Raw genomic sequence first — 19800 nt, forward strand, 5'->3', positions numbered from 1 at the left:
AGACCTCCAAGGTCCCTTCCAACTCTCCCATTCTGCATTCTGTACTCACATGTACGATGAAGGAGAGAAGCAACTTGGAATTAAGGAGAAATTTCCCGTGAGAACAATTAGCCAGTGGAAAAATTGGCCTCCATAAATGGCGGTGTGCTCCACCACTGGAGGTTTTTAAGAAGACTCTGCACAGCCATCTGGCGGGGATGGGGTAAGGACTCCTGGCTTTGTCGGGGGGCTGGGTTAGAAGACCTCTAAGGTCCCTTCCAGCCTTAGGTTTCCGTGATAATTATTCACGCACCCATAGCCTGTGCCTGAGGAATCTGCTCATCATCCAGCCGAGTTTCCTGCTGCTAGGCAAAATTTGGCTTTCGTTTGTTTATATTTATTTATTACCCTTGTGACCTCTAGACTGGACTACTGCAACGTGCTCTACATGGGGCAGCCCTTGAAGAACATTCGGAGACTCCAGCTTGTCCAGAATGCGGCCGCACGAGCGATCGTGGGTGCACCTCGGTTCACCCACGTAACACCTATCCTCCGCGAGCTGCACTGGCTGCCTATTGGTCTCCGGATACGCTTCAAGGCGCTAGTCGTCACTTATAAAGCCCTTCATGGTATTGGACCTGGGTACTTGAGAGACCGCCTGCTGCCATTTACCTCCACTAGACCAATTAGATCCCACAGATTAGGCCTCCTCCGAATTCCATCCGCCGGCCAGTGTCGACTGGCGACTTCCCGGAGGAGAGCCTTCTCTGTGGCTGCTCCGACCCTCTGGAACGAACTCCCCATGGAGATTCGAACCCTCACCACCCTCCAGGCCTTCCGCACAGCCCTTAAAACCTGGCTGTTCCGACAGGCCTGGGGCTAAAGAGCTGTTGCCCCCCCGTCTCGAATGGTATGACTGTTGGGTGTTTTTAAATTATGCATTGTTATGTTTCGTCTTTTATTTTCTGTCTGTACCCCCCTTCCCTGATTTGAATTGTGAGCCGCCCTGAGTCCCCTTCGGGGGAAAAGGGCAGCATATAAATATAATCAAATCAAATCAAAATCAAATCAAATCAATTACATTTATAGGCCACCCATTCATCACTCTGCTGAAAGCAATGCTTTGGCTGTCCACGGAGGGAGCTTGAGGAAGTGAGAAGGCCCTGCACTTAAGCCAGTCAATCGGCTGACGAAGACCAATCCTGCGCACAAACCATGAAACGGTTTTTATTCCAAGAGAGTTTATCCGGGATCCTTGCCCTCCTCGGGTTCTGGACAGACTCTTCCTACCCCGTTCTTGAGTTGGTCTCCTGGGAAAAACGGGGCACCTGGAACGGCAGGTGGGGCATAATTTGGGTTGATGTCAAGCCAAGGGTGCCAACAAGAAGACCACTGGAAGGCGTTCCTCGCTCTACAACGGCGTCAGATCAACCGCAGCAGCTCGTTCGTGAGCGCGTGTCTCTTCTCCTGCCAGCGGAAATGAGTGGGCGGCTGACCGGGTCCGTCCTGGTACTCAAAGCAAGGGCTCAACTCAAAGGCCAAGGATGATTTGACCAATCCTACCCCGCCAGCCTTCTCCGGACCCGGGTGATAGACCCGCCCATTCTCGGCCAGCATGACCAGCTGCTCCGGCTGGAAGGGCACGGCCAGGCGCTCTGAGCCCCCGCAGAAGGACAGCGACTGCTGGCCCGAGGGTCCGTCCAGGAGGTGCGTGAAGACGATGGGCCGGTCATCGCAACGGACGTAGTTGTGCTCCGGGCCGCAGGGCGACAGGTAAGGGAAGGAGTCCTCGTAGCGGCCGCTGCGGTTCAGCTTCAGCTGCTTGAAGAAGAAGACCAGGAACTGCTGGTCTGCAGGGAGGAGGGAAAGCAGAGGCCGGTCAGCGGGGCAGGAGTAGGGCAGAGGGGCGTGTGTGTCCCTCCACCTTGGCTGGGGAGAGAAGGCAGAAGGGCCCTGCAAAGCAATGGCTCCCCCCAGTGGTGGGATTCAATTTTTTTTACTACTGGCTCTGTGGGCGTGGCTTAGTGGGCATGGCTTGGTGGGTGTGGCTTGGTGGGCATGGCTTGGTGGGTGTGGCAGGGAAAGGATACTGCAAAATCCCCATTGCCTCCTGATCAGCTGGGACTCGGGAAGCAGAGAATAGATGGGGGCGTGGCCAGCCAGAGGTGGTATTTACCGGTTCTCGAACTATTCAAAATTTCCACTACCGGTTCTACAGAACTGGTGAGAACCTGCTGAATCCCCCCTCTGGTCTGCATGGAAACCACCAAGCTCAGAAAGCATCAAGGAGCCTTCAGCTCCTCCTCTTCCTCTTCCTCCCAAACCTCCTCCCCTATTCCCGTGATGGCGAACCTACGTCACGCGTGCTCAAAGTGGCATGGGAAGCTATGTCGGCCGGCATGCGTGGCCTTGCCTGTTTGTCTGCTGGGTTTCTGGTGCACAGGTGCGCGCAACAGTCAGCTGCCCTTCACGCGAGTGGCAGTGCCGAAAACTGGTGTGCGCATGTGCGCCAGCCAGCTGATTCTCTAATATTCTCATTTGCACCAGAACCCGGAAGCTTGGCTTTTCCAGAGCACGAACTCTTTGTGTGCGTGGCTCTGCCAAAAAAAAGCCCACACACTGGCCAACTGATTGTTGGGTGCGCATGTGCGCTAGAACCCAGAAGTTAAGATTTTTCCAGAGTGCGGCCCTGACGAACGTGTATGTGCGCAGTGCAACATTTCCGTGTGACCTTTTTGGCGCATGGTGCCGAAAAGGTTCACCGCCACTGCCTTATTCCCTTGTAGCACTGATGAGGTTACCTGGCTAAGTCATACAATGTCTGAACCAGTGGTGGGATTCAAATGTTTTTATTACCAGTTCTGTGGGCGTGGCTTGGTGGGCGTGGCTTGGTGGGCGTGGCAAGGGAAGGATACTGCAAAATCCCCATTCCCTCCTGATCAGCTGGGACTCGGGAGGCAGAGAATAGATAGGGGCGGGGCCAGCCAGAGGTGGCATTTGCCGGTTCTCTGAACTACTCAGAATTTCTTCTCCCGGTTCTGCAGAACTGCTCAGAACCTGCTGAATTTAACCTCTGGCTCCCCCCACTGTTATAGCAATAGTATTTAGGTTACTGAGATTACTGGTTGCTCTCCCACCCCCTGGTCGTGTGATCAAAATCCGGAGCCTTGGCAACTGTGTTTACAATGTTTGCAATGCCTCAGGGTCACCATGAGCGACCTTCCCGGATGGCTTCCGACAAGCCGAATCAATGGGGACAGCCAGACTGGTGTAATGGCTGCGTGATTCGCTTAATGACTGCAGGGATTTGCTTAACAAGGGAGGCAAGAAACGGTCATAAAACGAGGGCAAAATGCACCTGACAAATGCCTGGCTTAGCTACGGAAATTTTGGGGTCAATTGTGTTCATAGGTAGAGGGCTATCTGTATGCCTGGTGGGACCCCCAAAAAGGGCTTTCTCGGAAGTGGCCCCTTCCCAATGCAACATCAATCTGGAGGAGGAGGAGGAGGAGGAGGAGGAGGAGGAGGAGGAGGAGGAGGAGGAGGAGGAGGAGGAGGAGGAGGAGGAAAAGCAAGAGGAGAAAGAGGAGGAGGAGGAAGAGGAGGGGGAGAAGGAAGAGGAGAAAGAGGAGGAGGAGGAAAAGCAAGAGGAGAAAGAGGAACTGGAGGAAGAGGAAGAGAGAGAGAGGAGGGGGAGAAGGAGGAGGAGAAAGAGGAGGAGGAGGAAGGGGAGGGGGAGAAGAAAGAAAAGGAGGAAGAGGGGGAGAAGGAGGAAGAGGAGAAGGTGGAAGGAAAGGAGGAAGAGAAGAAAGAGGAGAAGGAAGAAGAGGAAAAGAAAGAGGACGAGAAGGAGAAGAAAGAGGAGGAAGAAGAGGAGGATTGTGGGGTTCTTGGTTCTTCTTAGTGGTTTTCTTGCAGACGTTTCATGACCCAACTGGGGAACATAATCTGTGCTAGAAGGAAGGTTTTTTTTTGCACCTTCTAGCGTTGATGACATTATCTAGTTGGGTCATGAAACGTCTGCAAGAAAACCACCAAACCATAGAGAGCACCAAGGACCCCACAGTCCTCCTCCTTCCTGTCCTCCTGATTCCCCGCTCTTCAACCCCTCCTACCCCTTCTAGCACTGATGATGTTGCCTAGTTGGGTCACGAAACATCCGGCAAAAAAACCACCAAGCTCAGAGAGCACCAAGGAGCCCACCGTTCAACCCTCAGCTACGAAGATTCCCTTCTCTCGGTCTCTGTTATCAGCATCCCTGATTCTGAGCCTCCCCCCTTTCCTTTTTCTTGGCATTTGCTCCGGCTGTTCTCGGTCTTGGCAGCCCCACTAAGAGACCCCGGCCTGAAGGCCCCCCCCCACCAAGCAGGTGCACGACTCACCAATTTGAATTATTTCATTACAAAAACGTGTGGGATACAGCCAAAGCATATATTCGAGGGTTGTTGGCAGTGACATAGGTGGGGGAAAAAAGGAACGAGAGAAAAGAAAAGTGCAAGAAATTAAGAGGCAGAATGAGAGAAAGATACACGGAACAAAGGGATCAAAAAATCAAATTGACCGGATTAAACATTTTAAAAATATTTTGAATTATTTCGCAGCGCGGGCTGCAGTCCCGCCATCGGGAAGCGGATAGGAAGATGCGGAGGGCCTGTGTTTGCTTTCGGCCGGGAGCCGGCCGGGGAAGTCGAGCGAGAAGGAGGGACGGGAGGCGGCTGGCAAAGAGCCCACCTCCCCGACTCAGAGCCTTATGTAAGCAGGGCAAATCCCTCCGGATTGGGAAAGGCCAGCGTGTGCAAAGACGGGGCAAGGTTAGCGCTTGGTGGAGGAGAGCAGAGCAGAGGAGGAGGGTGGGGGTGGTTTGACAGGTTATTTAAAGGCTGCGGATCCCTACTTCCCCTCGGTTCAGTTCCAATAACAAAGAGGGACAGAGAGGGGATGGGGACAGCATCCTGGCCAGATGCAGCTGGAAGGCAGAAAAACAGAAAGGGGGAACTTGGCCACCGCATTTGGGAAAGCGACCTCCGAGCTCTAGAAATTGGGGTTGCATTTTTTTAAATGAAATATTTTACTTGGCCACGTGTGATTAGACACACCGGGAACTGGTCTCCATGCAGAAACTATGTACGTGTGGAGCAACAGAAGAATAGAGTAGAGTAGAATAGAAAACAGAATAGAATAGAATATAGAATAGAATATAGAATAGAATATAGAATAGAATATAGAATAGAATATAGAATAGAATAGAAAGAATAGAAAGAATAGAAAGAATAGAAAGAATAGAATATAGAATAGAATATAGAATATAGAATAGAATATAGAATAGAATAGAAAAGAGAATAGTATAGAGAATATAATAGAAAATAGAATAGAAAGAATAGAATATAGAATATAATAGAAAATAGAATAGAATATAGAATAGAATATAGAATAGAATATAGAATAGAATATAGAATAGAATATAGAATAGAATAGAAAGAATAGAAAGAATAGAAAGAATAGAAAGAATAGAAAGAATAGAAAGAATAGAAAGAATAGAATATAGAATAGAATATAGAATATAGAATAGAATATAGAATAGAATAGAAAAGAGAATAGTATAGAGAATATAATAGAAAATAGAATAGAAAGAATAGAATATAGAATATAATAGAAAATAGAATAGAATATAGAATAGAATATAGAATAGAATATAGAATAGAATATAGAATAGAATATAGAATAGAATAGAAAGAATAGAATATAGAATAGAATATAGAATAGAATAGAAAAGAGAATAGTATAGAGAATATAATAGAAAATAGAATAGAAAGAATAGAATATAGAATAGAATAGAATATAGAATAGAAAGAATAGAATATAGAATAGAATAGAATATAGAATAGAAAGAATAGAATATAGAATAGAATAGAAAATAGAATAGAAAGAATAGAATATAGAATAGAATAGAATAGAATAGAAAAGAGAATAGTATAGAGAATATAATAGAAAATAGAATAGAAAGAATAGAATATAGAATAGAAAATAGAATAGAATAGAAAGAATAGAATAGAGAATAGAAAAGAAAAGAAAAGAAAAGAAAGGAAAAGAAAATAGAATAGAATAGAATTCTTTATTGCCCAAGTGTGATTGGACACACAAGGAACTGGTCTCCATACAGAAACTATGTACGTGTGAAGCAACAGAAGAATAGAATAGAGTAGAATAGAATAGAAAATAGAATAGAATAGAAAAGAGAATAGTATAGAGAATAGAATAGAATATAGAATAGAATAGAGTAGAATAGAATAGAAAATAGAATAGAATAGAAAATAGAATAGAATAGAATAGAATAGAATAGAATAGAATTCTTTATTGCCCAAGTGTGATTGGACACACAAGGAATTTGTCTTCGGTGCATAAGCTCTCAGTGTGTATAGAAAGAAAAAAAAAACATTTGTCAAGAATCCTAAGATACAACACTTAGTGATAGTCATAGGTTACTGATAAGCAATCAAATCATGCTAGGAAACAAAGGAAGGGATATAAATAGTAAAGACACAAGCAACATGGTTATAGCGATAATTCTCATCATCATCATCATAATTCTAATAAGAGGGCAGGAGTAAAGCGGATAAGAAGAAGGATAGAGAATCATACTATAGCTATACTACCTGGGGAGATACAGGTAGTCCTTGACCACTGGTGGGATTCAAATAATTTAACAACCGCGTCTCTGCCCTGATGATTTTTCCCAGCAACCAGTTGTAGCAACTGGTTTCCCCAAAGTGGTACGAAGTGGCTGATTCCCACCACTGTCCTCAACTTACAACAGTTTATTTAGTAACCATTCAAAGTTACAATGGCACTGAAAAAGGGGACTTATGACTGCTTTTCACACTTGCGACCACTGCAGCACCCCAAGTCACCTGATCAACACACAAACGCTTGACAACTGATTCGTATTTATGACGGTCGCAGTGTCCCGGGGTCACGATCCCCCTTTTGCGACCTTCTGACCAGCAAAGTCCATGGGGAAGCGAGGTTCACTTAACGACCACGTTACTAACTGAAAAACTGCAGTGATCCACTTAGCAACTCTGGTGAGAAAGTTGTAAAATGGGGCAAAACTCACTTAACGACTGTCTCGCTTAGCTATAGAAATTATGGGCACAATTGTGCATCGTGAGTCCGGGGCTACCTGTCCAGGTGGACATGATGGTGTATGAATGTGAAATGAGGTGTCCGTTTTGAGATTTTTAACTGAATTTAAAGTTAAATTAGAATGTTTAGTTTCATTTTAATTTTTTTTTGCCAAAAGTCTTTTTTATTTTTTAACATAGATATAATATAATCCAAAGAATACTAATACATCTTAACAAACATTTTTTGAGTATTCAGTAATATATTAATTCCTTTTGCCATTAAGCCTCTTCAATTTTTATTTGCTCTTCTGCTTTCCATACACCATATTATAGTCTACTTCATCTTCACTCTCCCCCTCCCTCCCTTCTCCTCCCTACCTCCTTTCTTCCCTCTGCCCTCTCTCTTCTCTACTTCCCCTTGCTCTCTCCCTCTCCCCTCTTTCCACACCTTCCCTCTCTCCTCTTTCCCTCCATTCTACATCCCTCCCTCCTCTCTTCTTTTTCTTTCCCTCTCTTTATCTCCCTTCCATTCTCTATTTTACGCGGTGTATTTCCGCCTTTTAGCAAACCCCATTTACTATCAATGGCATTAATAATTATATTCCCGGGGCTTCGAGGGGAGGAGCTGCCGCCGTCGGGAGCTCAGCAAAGCTCCTGCCAGGACTCTGGTTCGTATATCTTATAAGATCTATAGATATCTCCCCTTTCTGGCAGAAAGGGGCAGGGAGAAGGTCAGTCGTTAGGATCTCTTTGTAATTCATAGCTTTTCTTTTTGCTGTGAATGGAGAAGAGGTTCAACATTAGCTGAGCCTTTACTCCGGCCAGTTTTCCGCGCTGCCTTTTTTGCAGCCTAGGCAGATTGCCTCCCCCCCCAGGACAAAGCTAAGCTATTTAAAAGCCAATCCGGGCGGGGACCATTCCCGAGGAATTTCTTCTATTACTATTTAAAATACCAGCTTCAATTTCGCAAAAGGCTCCCTTTCTTTTTTAGTTGCGTCACAAGATGGCGATCTCGTAGCTTTTGTGTTTGATCTGACGTACCTAGTTGGCCCTACCCTCCTGAAGGCTTCTCCGTACTAATTGCTAAAAGATTAACTGAGGGGAGCAGAGACTTTGATTTTTGGCTCGCTTGATTGCTTGTCTTTTATTTTTATTCTGGAATGGCTCCCAAACCTAAACAGAAGCGCTTCCTTAATAACACATCTCCAAAAACTGCTATGAAGTCGCTACCCTTGTCTCCTACACCCTCAACGGGAGATTTGCTAACACAAGAATTCCTTCTCAAAACGCTTAATGATTTCAGACAGGAGATTAATCAACTGATATCGGATTTATGTGATCAATTTGATGCTAAAATTGCTCAGGCAAAGCAGGATATGATCGGAGTAATGACAGTCATGACAGATTATATTGCTGAAACGGAGGACAAATTGGAACTTTTGGAAGAAACTAACCTTAACCTGATATCAAAAATTCAAACGTTACAACAGGAAATTGAAACCGCTCAAAGAGAACTTGTCATTATAAATTTTAATAAGACTGCCTTTGCTATAAGAGTTAGAGGACTGCGTGAAAACCAACAGGAGAATTTGAAACAGACCTTCTTTGAGGCTTTCAGTCGCTTGGTGGGAAGTCCGGGACTTAACTTTGATTGGCAGATTCAAAGAATTTACCGCCAGAATTCCTGGGTAGCAAAACAGCGACAGCTTCCGAGGGACATAATAATATACTTTACTACAAGGGAATCTAGAAATGAGATAATACAGAGGCTCTACGGAAAGAGGTTGAGAATTGATGGGGAGGACTTGATTGTTTTTAAAGAGATACCAGCTCAAATATTAAGAACAAGAAGACAGTACGCTTTCTTAACCGAAGAACTCAGAAACTCTCAGATTTCATACAAATGGGAAGTCCCAGCTGGCATTACAGTTACATTTGGTAACCAAAAACACCGCATTAATTCCGTCTGTGAAGCCCGAAAATTTTACTACGAGACTCTGAAGGCGGGACTTCCTGATTCATCCGGATCTGGGGAGAGACAAGGAGAAGGAGAAGACAAACAGCGAGACACGTGGCTACAAGGCGGAGGGTGTTGCTTTTCTCTTCCGGAAGGGCAGAAGACTAAAGAATAAAGACTAAGCGATGTTTTTAAAGTTTTATGATTTCCGTCTGGGATAAAATGGAAAAGTGGCATATCGATGATGAGACATGGAGACTGAAAGAAGCGTTGCTGATTGTGGACATATATTGTACAGAAGTTTTGTCTGAACTCTAACTCAAATTGTGCATGAACTATTTTCTTAGGCGAGGAGAGCGGAAATTGTGATCTTTTTGAGTTGCGGTTTGGGACGAACGGAGTTGGGAGGTGCGTGGGAGAGGGAAGGGTAGCGAAAGCTTAATTAGATTACTTGGGGCTAGAACGCAAGCTGATGTTTGTTTGAGTTGCTATATCAATACAAGGTTAAGAAAGATTGGTCGGAGAATCTTCAGGAAAGTGGAGTAAACATGGGAGGAGCAATGAATGTGGATAAAATATATATGTGGATATGGATAAAGGCAGGATGGAAGGTAAAAAATTTATATGTGGAGGTGGGTAAGGACAGAAAGGGAGGTGTTGGAAATGAAAAATGAAAGAAGTATTTGAGTTTAATGGTGTTATAGAAAGGTTTGGATATTTGGATAAAAAAGAGATAAATTAAAGGTCTGAATAGATAGATAAAGCAAGGAGACTTTTAGTTGGGGAATTCTAAATGTTCAACTTACCTGGCTCTAATACAGTTTGAAACCCTGCAAGTAGCAAAATAATCGAAATTTGGAATGAGCTACATTGTTTAAGATTTACAGATAATGGGAAGCTGTGTTAACGTAGTGGGTTTATTGACCCTTTTTGTTTCTTTCTTCTTTTTGTGTGTGAGTGTGGGTTTTTTTTTTTTTTAATTTCTTATTTTCTACTATTTTTCCTTTTTCTTTTTGGCTTTACTTTTATCTTATTTTTTTAATTTTAAAGTTAGCTGGCCTTATTATACTCAAATGCTTGTTAAAGAATTATGCCGGGTATGGGACCTGCGAAGCCGTAAGGGGGTTAGGGAGGGGGGATTATAGGGGGGAGGGGGGAGGGTGGAATTACAGTTTCAATCCTTAGAACAATAAGAATTCACTTGTGTACTGCGGCTCGTTTTTCTTTTTTTTTTTTTCCTTTTTTTCTTTTTCTACTTTTATTTTAAAAACAAACTGAGTTGTATGGATACACCAAAGCGAGGAGAAGAGGGAAAGAGAAGGGAGAAGTAAAGAGGGAGTGAGAGGGAATGTAAGGAGGGTGAAATGGAGGGAGGGGGAGATGTCTGAGGGGGTAGGGAAGTAGAAGAGGGGAATGCTGGAGGGGTGAAAGGAAAGTTGGAGGGGGAGAAGAGAGGGTGTATGGGGGAATGAAGTGTTATGTTGGGTTTTTTTTTTCCCCTTTTTTCTTTTTTTTATGCACAGTATATAAGTGATTGTATAAAATGAAAATGAAAATGAAATAAATAGCAGTAGACTTATATACCGCTTTATAATTATATTCCCAAAGGAAAAAAAATATTTTCCATATTGCTAGTTTTACTTTTAGAGCTATACCTTTATATGAATTCCATTTGTTTCCTCCCCCCCTGTAACAACCTCTTTTCATTTCATTTTAATTTTTAAACACTGTTTTTAACTTTAAATATTTTATGATTAAATAGTTAATTATCCCTTGGGGGGGGGAGAGAGATGGGCAGTTCAAACATGGGGAGAATAAATTAAAAAATAAAATGTTTCTAGCCAGACAAGCTGCAGAGCCCGCCAATAAAATATCCCAACATCACCTCCTGCTGGACCGTTTCAGATAACACAAGGGAGTGTGGTTGTGTTCCTTGAATAGCATCCTTGTGAGAAGACGCAACTAGCCATGGGATGGAATCTGGTAAGCAGTGCTGAGCAGGTCGCGCATGATTCATCCATGCCAAAAATTACTTTTATACACCGGGGAAGGCCCTTGCTAAAATGAAATGCCTCTCCTGCCTTCTCACCGATTCTTCCAAACGAAGGCAAATGGGACCTTTTAAAAAATCATTTATGGTGGACGTTTGAGAAAGCAAAGAAATATTGGAGTAGTCACCAGATACTGGGTTCATATTATCATATGTGGTGGACATGTCAAAAGGCCAAAAATAAATAAATATTGGGACCAAAATACGTACATGGTTAGAAAAAAACGATAAAGCAACATAATGATTTTAAACCAAAAATATTTTTGTTGGGTATTTTACCAGAATAGTATAATAAAGGGAATACATATCTAATTTTACATGTGTTAACTGCAGCAAGAATTGTATTTGCACAACAGTGGAAAAATGAAGAGATTCCTGCAGATGAAAGTGTGATATATATATATATACACACACACACACACACACACACACACACACACACACACACACACACATACATACACACAATGCGCAGAGATGGAGAGATTAACACTAAAAATAAAGGAGAAAGAAGAAACAGAATATTTTAACATGGAACAAACAGAAACAGAGGTTAAAACTAAAAAGGATTAAGAGAATGATTAATTATATAATGAAAGCTTTCTAGTATGGATAAGCCATTGCTACTATTATTATGTGATTATTATCAATGATAATATGTTATGATTACCATTATGCTTATTGACAATTTGTTCAAAACTAATTGTACTCAGACAACACGCTGTTCATATATTGAGTTTGTGTGTGTACAAATATGTGTGTGTGTGTGTATGTATTTATATATGTTAGGCAGCTGTATCAGGGAACACAGATGTGATTACATGTCATGGAACTACATTTCCCACAAGGCAGTTCTGCCCACATTTCCCATGAGGTAGTTTCTTAAAGGAGACAGTTCTTAATATACTGTTGAGTCAGCACAGGTATGGCTAGCTGATGAGAGCTAAATAGCTTGAAATAGATCTGTACTCCTCTCCCTTCATTTCTTTATCAGCAAAAATGTAATACAAAATGGTCTGTCGTGGAAGCGACTGCCTGGAAGGCTCCTGGAGTGGGGTTGAAAGGCGAAAGGGAAAGCAGTATGCTCCCTCCCATATTTTGGGGGCACACCAGGTGCTTCGACAGAAGAAAAAAACACTTAATCATTCCCTTGGCTCAGCTGATAAGGGAGGAGAGCTTGTGGCTTAGAGGTTAATACAATTGCCTATTATGTAAAAAGACCCCAAGTCAGAATCCCAGCAAGGGTATGGCTAGCTGACGAGAGCTAAATAGCTTGAAATAGATCAATACTAGTCTCTCTTCATTTCTTTATCATCAAAAATGTTGCATATAAAAATTAATAGTATATATTGGATTCGTGTTCTAAGACAGAAGAAACTATCATTCATTGATAGAATACATTCCCTTTCTTTCCTGACTGAAAATGGCTTGCACTTTTACACTTCAAGATCACTGATTCTTGTTTGTAAAGCTGGTGCTAACAGTAGCAACGGCCTTTGAGCCATGAAGAAGGAAAACCTATATAGACAAAACTGTTTTTAGCAGAGATCTGATAGCCTTCCAATGGCACCAGAGTTACTTTTCTCTGCATAACAATTTGGCGGAGGGAGGGAAGAAGGTAGGGAAGCAAGGAGGGAAAAAGGGAGGGAAGGAAGGAGAGAAGGAGAGTAGATAGGAAGGAGGGAAGGAGGGAAGAAAGGAGGGAACGTAAGAGAAGAGAAAGGAGGGAAGGAAGGAAGGAAGGAGGGAGGGAAGGTATGAGAGAAGGAGGGGGGATGGAGAGAGGAAAGGGAAGGGGAAGGAAAGGAGGAAAGGAAAAGAAAGGAGGGAAGGAAGGAGAGAAGGAGAGAAGGAGGGAAGGAAGGAAGGGAAGTGGGAAAGAAGAAACAAGGGAAGGAAAGAGGAAGGGAGGGAAGAAGATACCTAACCTTTGATGTCTATAATGATTTTGATACCACGGGAATGTCTTGAAACGTAGTCAAATGTAAAGCAAAACAGTGGATGTTGTATTGTCTTTTACCAGCTATTGGTTGTTGTATTTTTTCTTTTACTAATAAAAATAATAAAAAAAAAAAAAATTTGGCAATATGACGAACCAAGAAAAAGATTATTCTTATACCCGTAAGTTATTTATACGCTTAGGTGCTCCCTTCCATCCCTGTTAATCTGTTATCCCCGATGATCCTACCTTCCCTCCAAGAAGCGTCGATAATCTGGGGTGGAATAAGTAGACATTACCTTTGAAACATGTGATGAAGTTCTTGACCTTGGTATCGTCGAGGAAAAGCTGTGGGACGTGGTCAGGATCGGATGGGGTTAGGGTAGGCACCGTAGAGGAAGAAAAACAGAAAAATGGAGTGAATTGGATGCCCCTCTTTCTGAAAAACACAGAAGAGAATGGAAAACAAGACCCACTGGCTCAGAAAACAAGGAGGGCACTGCTCCACCATCACGGAGGAGAAGAATTATCTCTTGGTTCACACAAGCCACCCTTGAGTCAGTCCACGTGCGCTGTAGGAGAAGAAGCTGAGCTGGAAGGTGGAGTCAAATGTGCCATCAGCCTGGAATCATTGCATTGTCGAGAAAGGCTGCAAGCCCAGCTTTTTATGAGTCCCCTTCGGGGAAAAGGGCGGCATATAAGTGCAATAAATTCAATTCAATTTTATGAACTCCACTCACCCTGATCTAGTGCCTTGGTCATTAGCTGACTAGATTCTTGTACAGGTAGTCCTCGACTTATGCTGACAATTGACCCCCCCAAATTTCTGACGCTGAGAGTTTTTAAGGGAGTTCTGCCCATTTTACACATGCTCGCCACAGTTGTTAAGTGAATCACTGCAGTTGTTAAGTGAGTAACACGGTTATTAAGCGGATCTGGCTTCCTCGCCGACTTTTGCTTGTCAAAAAGGTCGCAGCGGAATTCTGGGAGTTGAAGTCCACCCCTCTTAAAGGTGCCACGGGTGTGAAACACTTACATTTAGAAGTAGAATAGAGCTGGAAGGGACCTTGGAGGTTTTCTAGTCCAGTGTTTCTCAACCTTGTCAACTTGAAGATGTCTGGACTTCAACTCCCAGAATTCCCCAGCCAGCATTCGCTGGCTGGGGAATTCTGGGGAGTTGAAGTCCAGACATCTTCAAGTTGACAAGGTTGAGAAACACCGTTCTAGTCCATCCCCCTGCTCAGGGAGGAGAACTTATACCATCTCAGACAAGTGACTGTCCAGTCTCTTCTTAAAAATCTCCAGCCCTGGAAGGAAGCTATTCCACTGGTTAATTGTCCTCCCTGTTAGGAAGTTTCTCCTTAATTCCAAGTTGCTTCTCTCTTTGATGAGTTTCCATCCGTTGTTCCTTGTCCTGCTTTCTGGTGCTTTGGGGAATAATTTGAGCCCCCTCTTCTTTGGGGCAGCCCCTCAAATACTGGAAGACTGCTATCATGTCACCCCCCGTCCTTCTTTTCTTAACTTCCCTGTTGCTTGGAGTTATCAAGCCAACGCATGCTTTTCTTTTAATACCGACCCCCAACCTCATTCGGGTTTAATTCGGTGCTAATTAGATGCGCCATTAGCATAGCGGCGGCAATAACGGGAGTCAGCAGATGAGGCTAATGCATTCAAAAGAGGTCCGAGCAGCCTCCAGGGCTGGAACGAAGCCGGCATTTCTTCTCGACCTCCAAATCTGCCACTTGGCTGGTTTTCCTTTTACCCTGGAGGTCTCCCATTAACATTTCGCTCTGAAGCTGACAGAGTGCGCATTGATCCTGGTTATGTCATCTGAATTCCTTCCGAACTGGAGGACAAACATATTTTAGCTTTCGCGGAGGGAAACAATCTCTGGAACTTGGTGTCAGGATTCCAAATAGTAAATTAGAGTCCGAAGCAAAGGATTCTTGAAAGTTCCAATTGATGAAGAGAGCCACGTTGGCCCATCTGGGAAAACTCGAATCTGAAAGCTTCTCGGTTTTCCCCACTCAGTTGAAAGTTCAAGATCTTTCCCCCATCCACCCACAAGCCCATCCCATGGTTCCATCTCCCACTGCCATGCTGGCAGCTTCCATCCATCCAGTTCCAATCAGGTGCAGAGGTGCAGAGACAAAGAATGACCTTGGCTTTCTAGAAAGAATGTTGTTATGGCTACCTATCATCTCACTCCGTACAATCCCCCCTCCCATTTTCCCTCAATAGAAAATGCATAGTAGAAGAATAGAAAGTGTGGCAGGCCAAAGACCCACAAGAAAAGAGGGCTGCAGGCCTGACACTTGGATGTACAGGTCATCCTTGACTTAAAACAGTTCATTTAGTGACTGTTCAATGTTACAGTACATTGAAAAAAGTGACTTAGGAACATTTTTCACACTTAGAACTGTTGGAGCCCCCCCAGTTCTGGTCATAAGTCAAAGACTACCTGTACAGAAAGGTTTGGAATACGTAGCACCTACAAAGCTCTTTCTTGCAGAGAAAACTACTAGTTGTAGTATTTGTATTTGTATTTTATTATTTTATTATTTGTATGCCGCCCTTCTCCGGGAGGACTCAGGGCGGCGAACAATTCAAGGGGAAAAAAAGGGGGGAACATAAAAGACAAAATACAAATAATAAAAGTAAACAACAGTCGCACAACCATACATGTCGAGAGGGGAGGGGAACTCATCACCCCCAGGCCTGCCGGCAAAGCCAGGTTTTGACGGCTTTCCGGAAGGCCTGGAGGGTGGTGAGGGTCCGAATCCCTGCGGGGAGTTCATTCCAGAGGCCCGGAGCTGCCACAGAGAAGGCCCTCCCCCGGGTAGTAGCCAGGTGGCATTGGCTGGTAGATGGCACCCGGAGGAGGCCAACCATGTGAGATCTAATGGGTCTGTGGGAGGTAATTGGCAGCAGGCGGCCTCTCAAGTACCCAGATCCAATACCATGAAGGGCTTTATAAGTTACAACTAGCACCTTGAAGCGTATCTGGAGACTGATCGGTAACCAAGAGGAGACGGAGGAGGAAGAAGAGGGAGGAGGAGAAGGGAAAGAAGAAGAAGGGGAAGGAGGAGGAGGAAGAGAAGAAGAAGAAGAAGAAGAAGAAGAAGAAGAAGAAGAAGAAGAAGAAGAAGAAGAAGAGGAGGAGGAGGAGGAGGAAGAGAAGAAGAAGAAGAAGAAGAAGAGGGGAGGAGGAGAAGGGGGAGAAGAAGAAGGGGAAGGAGGAGGAAGAAGAGAAGGAGAAGGAAGTGGAGGAGAGGAGGGGAAGAAGGAAAGAGGAGAAGAGGAAGAAGAGGAGGAAGAAGAAGGAGGAGGAGGAGGAGGAGGAGGAGGAGAAACAACTAGTATCAAGAGGCCGGGCCTCAGTTACAGTCGGAATGGGGTACCAACCATTGGAAGTCTTCAATAATCAGGTTGAGGGCCAGTCGTCATGGAGAAAACCTATCTATATGTTCGCTAAGAGCCAACATTGGCTTGAAGGCTCATAATCACTCAGTCAATCATTGAATGGAAAGACCTGCTCTTTTGAGAAGGTTCTAACGTAGGGAAAGGCGGAAGGAAAAAACAGAAGAGGATGGCCAGCAGCAAAGAGGATGGACTCAGTTATGGTGGCAATGCCTGAAGGACCACATTAGGGATAGACTGCCAAGGTGGAAAGCTACCTCTGTAATTGATGATTCTAAGTCAATCATGGTACCACAACCGGCCAGGGTCAGGGCTGTCTCTGATCAATCCCTAGGACTCCATAGATTTAGAGAAACAGTACTTTGACTAAGGAAGAACTGAATGCAACAAAAGTCAGGCAAGGTCTGAGCAAATGTGCGCGAAAAGACAAATTGAAAATAGCCCCGGAGGCTACCCCCTCCGTAGTCAAGCCGGCATAATCCAATCATCAGCCAGGAAGATGTTTTGAGAACATCTCTGGTCCAGGTTCTCAGGGCTGCCCTCATGAATGTCATTTCCAGACGGTTGGCCTTGAAGATGTTAAACAAACCAAGCTTTGGGCTGTTGATGAGTATCCAGCCCCACGCTAAGCTGTATGCATGACGTGAAATTTTTTAATTAACTGTATTCTTATTTTTAATTTTTATATGTTTCCTATTTTGTCTGTAAGCCGCCCCGAGTTCCTAGGGAGTGGGCGGCATACAAATGGCATGCATGCATGCATGCATGCATGCATGCATAAATAAATAAATAAATAAACAAACAAACAAACAAACAAACAAACAAACAAATAAATAAGCTGACCTGAGTCCAGGCCTAACTCCACACTCACACCTCTTGTACGCTTCCCCCCCCAAAAAAATGCCTGTTGCTCTCTTCCTCCCCGTTTCCATGGCAGCTGGTAGCAAGTTGAAGGAAAGTGAAGATGGCCAGGCTGACATCCAGTTTCAATACGATGGAGAAATGGTTGTTAGAGAACTCTTTGCTAGAGAACAATCGTCCCAGTCAGGAGGAGGGATCAAATGGGGAATCAGCTTGGATCCACTATGTATACACAGGAGGGCAAAGCCTGACTGCCCCACCCACCAACTCCCACCCCTCTCATGCATTATGTGGTCTTCCCCAGGGAAAGGTTGCCAGGCTTTCTGCATTATTGGCAATGAACAATAAAGAAGCAGCAGCCAAAAATGCCAGCGCAATCCTAAATTGCATAAACAGAGGGATACAATCAAGATCAAGGGAGGTACTAATACCACTCTATAAAGCCTTAATAAGATCATATCTAGGGTACAGCAACCAGTTTTGGTTACCACACTATAAAAAAGATGTTGAGACTCTAGAAAAAGTGCAGAAAATATTGTATGGGCATTTCTGGGGAGTGGGGGAAGGGGGTCAGGAACAGGTACAGATAGATACCAGATGTCTTGAGTGGAGAATAATTTGAGCAAACAAAGGAAAGAGATAATTTAGCCTCCTTAGGTGGTTTAGATCAGTGTTTTTCAACCTTTTTTGTGCAAAGGCACACTTTTTTCATGAAAAAAATCACGAGGCACACCACCATTAGAAAATGTTAAAAAAATTTAACTCTGTGCCTATATTGACTATATATAAAGTAATTTTCCCACGGCACACCTTACACTATGTCACGGCACACTAGTGTGCCGTGGCACAGTGGTTGAAAAACACTGGTTTAGATTAACCAAGAGACCCAAAGGAGGAGGGAAATAGGGCGTTGGGATGAAACTGTATAGAACAGGGATGGCGAACCTATGACACGCGTGCCACAGGTGGCATGCAGACCCCTCTCTGTGGGCATGCCAGCCATCACACCAGCCCAGCTCTACCGCCCATGCGCATGTCCCTCCCACTTGTCTTTGGGTCTCTGCTGGTGTGCATGTGCAGGGAGGGAGGGTGCATGTGTGGGAGGCGCTCACATTGCATTTTGGGGGTTCATGCGCGTGAACACTCCCCCACAACCCATTTTGGGCCTGGAAAGCCGCCTGCACCAACCTGGAAGACAAAATTGGATGAGGGAAGACGGGGGGACAGGGGACGCACAAAGGACGGGTGGATGCACGGGGGGGGGGCTCTTGTGTTGCATTTCGGGGGTTCACATGTGTGCATGAGTGCTTTGGACACTGGGCACCCAAAACGTTAGCCATCCTGGGTACATAAGGTAAGGCTCAAAACTTCCATTTGAAGGTGTATTCGCCGCAGTTTGCAAATGGCTATTATGATTTTCTTTTAATAGAATCTTTTTGCTTTCACTGACCAATTTTTCTTGGCAAAATCCATTTGTAGTGATTCACTTAACAACCATGGGAAGAAAGGTCACAAAACGGGGCCAAACCCACTTGCATTGCCTAGGAACATAATTTTTTTGGACTCCACTGTGGTCGTAAGTCGAGGACCACCTGCAACGCAAGCTTCCCCTCCCCCACTTGCTTGGGGAGGGGGGTCCCTTGCCAGCCCTGCCCCTCCCCCCCTCCCCCCCAAGCCGGAAATGCCCTTTCCAGGCGAACAATTGAGTTGCGGGGGGGGGGCATCCGGTTGACCTTACGACCCCGCCACCCCCTCGGAGGGTCTTCCCCTCCCACCCCCATACCTGTCCCTGGTGGTCGATGTAGTAGAAGTACTCGCGGGTGCGCGGCGAGGGGCTCTGGCCTTGCTGGTAGAGAGGCTGCCCGGGTCCGCGACGGATCCCCGGGCGCAGCAGGAAGCCCAGCCCGGTCCGTAACAGCCGCATCCCGGCTCCGGTCGCTGGCGGCGGAGAGGACAACCCGGTCGGTAGGCCGGCGCCGTTGTACCGGAAGCGCTCATGGGGGACCCTTCCGCCGACGGACGCGCTCCCGCCGGCGCGCGGGGCCGGCAGGAAGGTTCCGCCCGCGGTGCGACCCCTGCTGGCCGGGAGTGGAATGTCCGTCGGTTGGTCGCCCCGAGAGCGGAGTCCGGTCCGCGCTGCTTTTCCTGGCCAAGACCGGGTGAGTAGCCCCCCTCCCGCTGCTCTTGGGCGCCCCCAGTGGACGCCTGGAGGCCTTTGCACCTGGAGGGGCGTCTGGGCTCAGAGGGAGGAGAAGGCAGAGCCTCAAGAGGGGCACCCCGAGAGCAGGAAGAGGCTCCTCCTCCTCCTCATTGTCCTCCAAGAAGGGGAGATGTACTTTATCTTCCCTTCCTCTCCTCCTCCTTTCTTTCCGTCTTCCTCTCCTTCCTCTGCTTCTCCTCTTCCTCATTCTAGAGCATGTCTCTGTTCTTTCTCTTCTACCACCACCACTTCTTCCTTCTCCTCCTTCAA

The 19800-nt window shown here is 45.2% G+C and overlaps 1 protein-coding gene across 1 annotated transcript; it reads right to left on the reverse strand.

Moving 5' to 3' along the window:
* Positions 1 to 1190: 1190 nt before the first annotated feature.
* Positions 1191 to 19584, reverse strand: CUNH8orf82 (chromosome unknown C8orf82 homolog). The gene is made up of 3 exons (XM_087706614.1): positions 19114 to 19584; positions 13349 to 13397; positions 1191 to 1829 (listed from the first exon to the last, which is right to left on the reverse strand). Exons 1-3 carry the CDS (start codon positions 19252 to 19254, stop codon positions 1402 to 1404), a joined length of 618 nt encoding a protein of 205 aa, XP_087562740.1. The 5' UTR covers positions 19255 to 19584; the 3' UTR covers positions 1191 to 1401.
* Positions 19585 to 19800: the final 216 nt, after the last annotated feature.

This window comes from Thamnophis sirtalis, unplaced genomic scaffold (genome assembly GCF_051295495.1).
Source record: "Thamnophis sirtalis isolate CommonGarterSnake01/CBP01778 unplaced genomic scaffold, rThaSir2_p1.2 scaffold_2, whole genome shotgun sequence".
Lineage (NCBI taxonomy): Eukaryota > Metazoa > Chordata > Lepidosauria > Squamata > Natricidae > Thamnophis > Thamnophis sirtalis.

Bases quoted from the DNA above. Each gene is read 5' to 3' on its own strand.
- CUNH8orf82 (XM_087706614.1), bottom strand. From the start codon at position 19,254: ATGCGGCTGTTACGGACCGGGCTGGGCTTCCTGCTGCGCCCGGGGATC. The intron at 13,398-19,113 runs GTATGGGGGTGG...CACGTCCCACAG, and splicing joins ACATCGACCACCAGGGACAG to CTTTTCCTCGACGATACCAA. The intron at 1,830-13,348 runs GTAATGTCTACT...TCCTCCCTGCAG, and splicing joins CTTCATCACATGTTTCAAAG to ACCAGCAGTTCCTGGTCTTC.